This window comes from Aptenodytes forsteri, unplaced genomic scaffold (assembly GCF_000699145.1).
Source record: "Aptenodytes forsteri isolate BGI_AS27 unplaced genomic scaffold, ASM69914v1 Scaffold55, whole genome shotgun sequence".
Lineage (NCBI taxonomy): Eukaryota > Metazoa > Chordata > Aves > Sphenisciformes > Spheniscidae > Aptenodytes > Aptenodytes forsteri.
In genome coordinates this window covers 4,014,557-4,024,500 of record NW_008796063.1, presented here as the reverse complement: position 1 = coordinate 4,024,500, position 9,944 = coordinate 4,014,557, and the positions used below count along the sequence as shown (strand labels likewise).

At 37.1% G+C, this 9,944-nt stretch overlaps 1 protein-coding gene across 1 annotated transcript in view; it reads left to right on the top strand.

The window, feature by feature from the left end:
* LOC103904970 (thrombospondin type-1 domain-containing protein 7A) overlaps window positions 1-9,944 on the top strand; it is a 79,632-nt gene that overhangs the window by 40,103 nt on the left and 29,585 nt on the right. The window contains exon 9 of the mRNA XM_009286537.1: window positions 9,623-9,801. Within this exon, the coding sequence (XP_009284812.1) occupies window positions 9,623-9,801 (179 nt within the window). The remainder of the gene's footprint in view (window positions 1-9,622; window positions 9,802-9,944) is intronic.

Sequence of the window (9,944 nt, the reverse complement as noted above, 5' to 3'; positions counted from 1 at the left end):
GAGGTTTGAGGTTTAGATTGGACATGAGGAACAATTTGAAAGAGTGGTTAAACATTGGACCAGGCTGCCCAGGGAAGTGGTGGGGTCCAACCTTAATGATTCTATGATTCTAAGGAATACTTCACTAAAATTATGGTTTCCTTTCCAGTAGCTCTTCTAGAACAAAAATCTATTATTGATGTTTGTTGTACATACACATAGTACAGATTATTTCTAAGGCTTACCTAATTTATTGTCTGCCTTCAACATTTTTCCAGGTTTAGCGTACTTTTGCAGATACAAGGGGGCTAGAACAAGTGATATAGATGTTTCAATCTAATTTCAGTATATGTTTGCTGCCTTTTCTGAATATCTGCTTTGTATTCATGGATTGCATTCTGATGATTTGTTTTATTTTTCTCAACATGTATAAACTGCTGTTTTGCCAGTTAAATCTTATTTTATATCTTGCCAGTATTTATGATATTTTTCTTGTTATTTTCATGCCCTTGGTGTATGACAGTTCTTCAGTTTGGCACCATCTCTAGATTTCAGTGTGCTGTTTGTTTTTTTCTTTAAGAACAAATATAAAAGCTATTTTCTGCCAAATCAACAAGGGACTTCTGTGGTATCACAATAGTTACTCCACCTGCTAGCAAATAAAAGTGCCTTGTAGCTTCCCATCAATCTGCTTTTAGTTTTTCAAGCTAAACTTGACAGGACTCATAATTCAAGCCTGCTTGCGTTATTTTTGGAAATTCTAACAGAGTTGCTTATTTCCCTATGGAAATGATAACACTGAATTTTTCACTAATTTTGTAACTGATCCAAAGGATAGGAGTCAGGTTTGTTTGCTATGTTATCTGCTTTACTCAGAAATCTGTTTTACTGTTAGTTCCTGTGAGTCTGTTATTTCTTTTCCAAGTAGTATAGTATGAAATCGCAGTTTTTATGGGACATCATTTGGCAAATTAGCTTGGACTAGGAGAGAAATCAAGACCATTATTTAAGGGAAGATGTTTCCTGTGTGGTGTCCAACTTTTAGTTGAACTTTTGTTATCTCCTGACACTATGAAATCATGAGGTAGGAAATGGGGATAACTGTACTTCTTCACCTGTGACAATATATTCTAAATGTGACAAGAGGAACAAACTACACCCACACTGATGTTATTAATATATCATGGGATATGTTGTGTGACATACTAAAAAGCCACGAGAAACTCAGATTGCAAGACTGTCAAAAGTTTTATGTAAATACTGCCGTGTAAATTTGTGAGGCCATGAACAGGTCACTGTTGCAAGTCATGCTGTTTTGAGTGGGAGGAATCAGAAGACAGACCTGCTCTTCAGTGCCAAAAAATTCATAAGCTGTTTGTTTTGTGAAATGTGTGCTTATAATCACAATTCAGTTGACTTACTTGGAAAGAAAAGGTAAACAGGAGCAGAAGAATAAATACTTCAGAGATCTTTTTACTGCTTGATACATCTCATTTTCAAAAGATTTGAGAAGAGTTAACGAACAGTTTCACAGACACCGAGGAGCTAAAAGAAGGGTGTGACACAAGGAAGGCCCTAAATTTGTAGACACATAAGAGGATTCTTGCGATAATCTTTGAAATTTTGGGTGCAGCTATGAAGTCTCACGTACGAACAAGTTTCTCAATAAGACAGGAGTGACCGTAACAAAAAAGGAAAGGCAAAATATGATTAAATAAACCTGTTGTTACTGCTAGGTGAGAACACCGGAGAAGCAGAGGGCAGAGTCCTTCTGAAGAGGGTGGTTAGCTTTCTGTAGCTTAACAGGTGCTTCAAAAGAAATCCCAAACTAACAGCTGAAAATAGACCTAAGTTTCAGCTGCAGAGAGACAAGGTGGTTTTTTTCTTATTTTCTTTTTTATCTGTGGGTTTTTCAGTATTACATATGCCTAATATTTTGATTTTTCTTTTCCAAAATATTTTGTTTCAAATTTGACCTAAATTTATTGATGAAAGAGTTAGCACCATTCAGCAGCCATTTGAAATATTCTGCCACTGGTGTTTTTCAGCCACATCAGTTCTGTGGAGTGTGGGCAGGAGTTAACAGCTGACAGTTGTCAGCAGATGTGGTAATGTCAGCTAAAAGTGGTAACTGAGCTGTTGTTTACCTGTTTTCCTTAATGGAAGACAGATAAATTGCCCTTTTTCTGGTTCCTGCTTTGTTTCGGTACTACATAGGTAATTTTACTGGAGAAATACAAAAACGTATAGTTCACTTGATAGTCAAGTGTGAGAGGGTTTTTTCCATTAGAAAAGCATCAGTTGTTTTTCATAGCTTTATCCCTGTCATCACTAGCATACTAGAGCTCTGTGGATAATGACATGTGTCTGCCAACAATCTGTTTCAGTGTATTTGTGAAAAAAATTGAAAGAGTCTCTTCGTGGTCCCTTTAAACTGTACCTTGGACTTTTCATCACAAAAAAATCAAAAGCAGGCCAATATCATGCTTATGAACTACACTATTCACTCTTCAATATTTAGTTTCCCTCCATCATATCTCAATTATGAATCACAACACACATAAGCTAAGTGGTGGTTGTGTTTGTGCGTAGTGAAGGCAAACATTGTAACATGGCAGACAGATGCAGCATTTTTATATAGGTCGTATTACCCTTCTTAATTCATGTCAGTTTACTGTTAAGACCTTAGGCACAGTCAACTAGTCCAGGATAGTTTGTCTGCTGCCTTATTAGTGTGAGATTATTTCCCCCTTTAGCATTAATTAAATGAGATGCATTGATTTGTGCTGACTCTACAAAGCCTTCCATGGCTACAAGGCTTATGCAGGGGATTAAAGAGGAATATCTGTGTATCAGTGAATACTTTTACAACAGCTGCTAGGAGTATCAATGTGAATCAAGGAATTTTGTATTTAATTGCTTATATGTGTGATAGTAAAATCTCATGTTATAATAGAGTCTACAGGGTCCAAGACGTCAGTTAGAACTTGCTGTATCTGCTTGTATTAGGATTTTTTAAAATCTTCTTTTTCACTTTCAATATTCTAACCTGAAGCAATGCAATTGACCAACAGAAAATAGCAGAGTGTTAAAATTTAATTGAGACTTTCTGTTGAGTGTTTATTCTAAAACAAATATATTTCCCATAGGAGATTCTAATCTACTATGGAAGTAGGCCTAGGTTCTCAAATTGTTATTGGGAAACTTTGCCTTTTCATAGTTTGTATCTTTTCTAAGATTTTTTTTTTAAGATATGCAAGATGCCATATTTGTCCTGTTGTGTGTTCTCTAGGAATATGCTACCTATTGCCTTGCATCAGAAATACTAGCTTAGGCCTCCGCATTATGGTGCCACCGTATCTGCCCTGTCAACAGGACATCAGTCATGAAGCAATCATCCATCAATCCAAAGACCTGTAGTTAGTTCACCAGAGACAGAACTGCTGATGCAGAAGATAGTTAAGCATTAACAGTTGCTCTCAGGTTTTGAGGCTTTGAAGGGTAATGCTGGAAAAAAAAGAAAGAAGTCTTATGGAGTTCAATCTATCTTTCCATGGATAGGCAGAAATATGAATAGTCTCAAGAAATAAATATATTCTGTTACAAGTGAAATGCAAATAATTGTATTTTTCTTTGTCCTGGAAGATGAGATCCAAGAACTTTATATTTCCTTGAAAAAAAATCTGTGTTAAAGAACATAAACCATTCTGACATTGCAGTTTTTTTCTTGGAAATGTAGCATGACATTTCAGTCATGAAAGCGGGAGCATAACTCTGTCAGTCCTAAGGACAAAAGATTTCACGTAAACACTAAGATGTTCTTTATGTCTACACCCTTCAACTCAAGTAGTCAGTCAGTTCTTACACATTGCAGGTGCAGTTTGTGGGGAAAAATCTTATATCCACCTCCTTAACCTGCTTTGTCATTAGACAAAGTGTGAAGTCCATTAAAGTCCTCCGTTATAAATTATCCATCACATCTGTTAATGACTTTGTTCTAGGAGTCCAGATTTTATAGCCAATTAGCAATGGGACAGTAAACCTTTCCTTTTAATAATGAGTTCAGTTCATACTCCTAGTGGTTCAAAGCCATTTGTTAAATTGTGGTTCAGTAATAAAACTTTAATGATAGAATAGGGACGTTCTCGCTCATAGTAGACAACTGCCCACTTCATAGCCTTGTGAAGTTCAGTTGATAGGAGCTGAAATAATTGAGAAACTACTGCACTGGGAAAAGGTATAGGCCTTAAGAGATGGGCATCTCTTTCCAATACCCTTCCGGACCATGCAGGGCCACTGCTCTGTACCGCAGTATCCCAAGGTCTCATCTCTCCAACATCCCAGAGATGTTGTGGGGAGAAGGAAGAGCTGCAGGAAGCATGCAGTGAAAGACTTTAATCAGGAGCAGAAACAGCAGGCAAAACATGAACTGCTGATGCCCAGAGAACATATCATCAGCCTTTATAGTGCTGGTCTTCTTTTCCACTGTCACTCCCTAACCTTCACACTCTTTTCCTCGGCTCTTCTTCATAGCTGCTTCACTGCTTTCATTCTTTCCTTCTCTCTGCATCTATTGTATTTCTACCTTGGTAATTTCTTGCTTGTTCTTTAAAACTCAAGGTTCTAGCATGCCATTTGCTGTAATTATATTACACAAGCTGTCGGTGTGATATAATTGTGTGATATTCACTATATTGGACATCCACACACCCACACATTAGAGGACTGTTTCTTTAATAAGATTTTACACTGTCTAACACAAGGGGCACCCTTTCAAAGATTATTAGATCAGAGTGGAAACAAGACTGAAAAATGCCTCATTCGTGTCCTTTTCATGTCAGAAACTATGTATCTGCATCACCAGTCCCATTTGCATGTAATATTTCTGGTTTCTATGTTTTCTATGTAATTTTTCTATATCACAATATGCTCTCTTCTCACTTGCTAAAATTTTTACAGCTTGGACAAAGTTTACAAATACGAACACATAAAATATGACAAAAATAACCAAAAAGAAAAGAGCATAAACTTTTCAAAGTTCCTGAACATCTGTTTTTTTGGATTTGAGGGATGATTGCTATGAACTTCTGGAGATTATCATCCTTAACCACCCTAAAAGATATGGTGACATCATACACACAGAAAGGCATCTGAGGTGATGACATGCTTCAGAGAAGCATTTTCTGAAAAGTACCATTAGATGGGTAGTAAATGGAGTGGAACAAGTCATTTGCAACAAGTTTTTTTTTTTTTTTTAATTCCATCTTCTTTCTTGGCTAGAGAAATACCTGCAAGCAATTTGAAGTCTGCTTCTGCCTGGGTTCCAAGTGAGCCCAGTGGCACAGCTAAATGCTAAATAGTCTGTTGAGCGAAATAGTGAGGTGCCTGAGAGGAAAAGAAGATGCCAAGGGATGTATATGCCAAAAACTTTTTAATGTCAGATATAACAGGGTCATTTACAATCTACACACTAATTACCTATAGAATGCAAATCAGAAGCCACAGTATTTTTATTTCTTCCCTTTGTCCTCTATTTATCTTCGTGGGAACATTCTTCATTACATTTCACTGTCTGGTCAGGAGATACCAGAGTAGGCTCTTGAGGGCATTGCATTCTGTTTGTGCTTCACCAAGATATTACTTTTGGCAGGATGTTTATTTCTTTTCTCCTCTTTCTTTGTTTTCTATGCCTATGCAGTATGTCTTTACAATTCTCTTGACTCGATATTCTGAGCCATTTATTTTCCTCTTCCGTCTCCCTGTCTTTTCTTACCCTTTATTCTATTCCCCTTCTGTCTCTCTTTTGTCTTGTGTCTCCTCTGTTGTTTTGACTTCTGGCTCTTTGCCATGAAAAGTAACTTCACTCATTTATTTTATTTTCCTTCTGTTTGGAGAAGGCTTGGAAACTGTGGAAATTCTTTCTGGATCCTTTTATTCTGTTCGTGTCCTTGACCTACTTTTATCCAGTGTTCTTAGTGTACCAGTGGTTAGGAGGTTTTTATGCTTGTCTTGCATCTTGCATAAGAATGTTTTTCTCTCTGCTCTCCAAAATGTTCCACATTTCCAGTAGCTCCAAGCCTTCTTGCTTTGTAGAGCTTCTTTTTATGCCTTCAATGATTGATTCCATTCTTGTTCTCTTCTTCATGTGTCTTTTCCATTCTTCTTGTTCAGCTGTTAATTTTCACATGTGGAGTTTGGGTCTTGATGCCAGCTTTTCTAAGGAAATAGGAAGGAGGGAGAGGAGAGCATCATAGGCCAGATATCCTAGAGATGGCATAGGAAAGAACTGTATGGTGAGCAGAAGCTCTTCCATGAAGCTTGTAGGATTAAGGACCCAGTATAAGATTGCAGTTCAGTATTTTTTCAGTATAATGTGGGTGGGAAATGTCAGCTGGCTCACTGCATCCTCTCCAAAATGTGTTAACATATAAGCAAGCTTGTAGTTTTCCATGTTATAACTCTTACTAAGACACTATACCTGTAACACGATGCTGTTCTGGCTTTATTGCATTCTATGCTAAAGCAATTTTAGTGGCTGACTTCAATGTAGATATTTCATAGATAGTGTGAAAAAAGGTTGCTGTAGTGGTATGGTTTCATTTGATATTTTATGGAATCACTTGAACTACAGCTCAGTGTAATTAAAACGTTACCTGGGACTTGCGTATAGTATAGTGTATTTGATACTGCATCTGTCTGCAAGATTCTAAAAATCTTGTTAAACTTTTTGGCTAACATTCTCATTGTCTCAAAAAAATCTGTATTGTCCTCGTTTGGATGAGCTGAAGGGAATTAAAGCAAAATAGTTTCTAATTTGTCAATCATTTTAGTTTAGTATGTTCCACACAGGCTCCTTTTGGTAGGCTATGAAGTATTCCCATGCTATAGTTATCCAAGTCCCAAAATACCGTGATACCCTGGAGAAGATCTTTTTCTATGACTGGGGCAGATTGGGAAGATCCCATTGAGATTAATTAAGACAAATTTAAAATAGCTCAGGGGTTTATGGAAGTCCTTAAAATAAAGTCTTCCTGAAGGAGCCTGTACCGGTTAAAGTTACCTACTTAAGGATGTACAGTATATTTAAAGCAATTTGAATTTGTTTCTTCCAGACATTAATTACAGAGTGTTGTTGTTTAACCCGGTAATAACAATAACAATAATAATGTAATAATAATAATAATCATCATCATCATACACAAAGCAAGTGATGCACAGTACAATTGCTCACCACCCGCTGACTGATGCCCAGCCAGTCCCCGAGCAGCGGCCCCCCCGGCCAGCTTTCCCCCAGTTTATGTACTGAGCATGACGTCACATGGTATGGAATATCCCTTTGGCCAGTTTGGCTGTGCCCCCTCCCAGCTTCTTGTGCACCTCCAGCCTTCTCAGTTGGTAGAGCATGGGAAGCTGAAAAGTCCTTGACTAGCGTAAGCACTACCTAGCAACAACTAAAACATGGGTGTGTTATCAACATTATTCTCACCCTAAATCCAGAACACAGCACTGTACCAGCTACTAGGAAGGAAATTAACTCTATCCCAGCCGAAACCAGGACACACAGGCCGAAATTTAACAAATGCTAAATGGCATAATTGTGTTATAGTAGAAAGGTTTCTCCAGTAAAAAATTACTTAGAAGTTATATTGAAAGTAAAGGCAGCATTTCAGAATATCAAGAAAATTCATAAAAAGCAGTAAAATCTTCACTTAGTTCTATCAGACAATAAATATCACTAAACACTTATTTTATTGCTTGGAGGGAATTGTTTCTTTTAACTTTTTTGTTATTGTCCATTTTCATTCAGTAGTTTCTCGATTGTATGAGTATATGGTTTTGTATAGCACCTAAGAGGGCTTGTTAAAAGCTCACTTCTGGTGAAGATACAGAGTTTGATATTTATGCAATCAAAGTTCAATGTAGGATGGGGCTCTGAGATGGGTGCATCCGATTCTAAGACTCACTCAGAGATGTCAGGTAAGGTGAAATGTAATCAATTTTGCATTTACTACTGCAGGGCAAGCTATGTCATCACCTCTGATATGCAGTGATACGATCTTCAGAAATATATTTTGTCTAACACAGTGTACCTTTCATACAATATCACTGAGCTGATCAATCAAATGGTGAGAGATATTTAATAAACATGCTTGTAATTCAAGCCAGTAACATTCTAACCATTTTAAAGAAGATACATTTGGTGAACAGTAGTTCCGCAGTGCTCAAATTCAGGATGTGCTCTGTATATTTATTTAACTATTTAACACTTCCAAACAGAGGCAAGCTATATAGGATAAAATCATAACCTGAATTTCACCATAAAATATTCTGAATGTTACTGTATGTTTAAAAACCCCCCACCTCTCTGTTCTTTGTATCTAAAACAAGTTAATGGAAACAACTAGAAATAGGTATATAGAATTGAAATCTTTTAAGTGTTTTGATTCTTTACACAACTTGTGATTGTTTGGTATTGGTTGCTTTTAGAAGAGACAGAATAGCTTTACTTAGAAGTATATATATAAACATAAACCTGCTAACATCGACTCTGATGAAAATGGCAGTGATTGCTTTCAAACAAAAAAAAAAGTCAAGATATGTGAGAAACATTTGAAACTATGCCTAGCACACTGTGCCAATCATTTGAAAATGATCTTATCCAAGTATGTGTTAATTTTGCACCTGTGTTCATCAAATATTTTAATTCACTTTTAAATGCACTGAGGTTTCTTTAATCTTTGAAGTGAACATTTGCCAACAGTAAATATGTCGCAGATCTGACACAGGAAGGGGGAGAGGAGAGTTCATATAGGTTTAGGGTATAGTTGTAGTAAAAATGCAGTAAAGGCCAGCTTTTTATTTGAGGTTTTATAGCTTCTGCTGTAAATATTGGCATAAATGACACATATTGTAGAGCTATGGCATATGTTGCTTTTGAAAGAAAGACATTTTCACTTATTCAGTGAATTGAGGCCTCATGTTACTCCCTGCAGACCATGTCATACCCCTTTCCAACCTCTCAGGACCAATGGCTTATCCAAACTAAACATCTGCTTTTCCATTCAGTGCAATTATTCAGTGTGCTGCTGGGGGCAGATGGTTGTTAATTGGCAGATCATTAATGTGGCAGGCCACTCTCTCTTTCTAGCCTTAGAAAGGTCACAAGGTGTTAAGTTCCCTCACTCCAGGCTGGTAAGATGCAGATCTTTTGATTCAGTTGGATTTTTTTATGTATAACTGCAATTGAATTACTTGATACAATTATGGAGGAGCTTTTAATTAAACCTTTTTTCCTTTAAAAAAAAAAATAATTGTTTTTACAGTGTAAGAATGAGCAACCAAGAGATGGGTTAGTGTCAATTACACTGTAGCTGTCAGAAAGTTTGAAAGCTGAAATCTGGTGAGTGTGAATCCTAATCAGATAGCAATGAGGATGCTCTGCTGCTACTCTAACACAGTCTCCATCTATATGTGTCAATTTTCTGCAGAATTTAATTTAGCCCTAATGATGAAGAAATCTCTCTATTCACACAGTCCTGTCAAGTCAAACTTTGGACAATCTAAATGAAGTAGACGAGGGCTTCAGGGAGAAGTAGCAGAGTGACATGCTGAAGAGATTTCACTTTCTTTTTCATTCACGCAGGTTATATTGAGGAAGCCTGTATTATTCCATGTCCCTCAGACTGCAAGCTCAGTGAGTGGTCCAACTGGTCTCGCTGTAGTAAATCTTGTGGGAGTGGGGTAAAAGTTCGGTCTAAATGGCTCCGCGAAAAACCCTACAATGGTGGAAGACCCTGTCCAAAGCTAGACCATGTCAATCAGGTAATTTGATTTATATTTACATTTTTGATACAGCTTTTTCCATACCTCAGATAACCCTTTTAGCTGTATTGCTTGTTGATGTAGAAAAACTATACAGCATAAGGGGCAGATGCAGGTAGAAGGAGCAGTATGTGTTGGCTTAG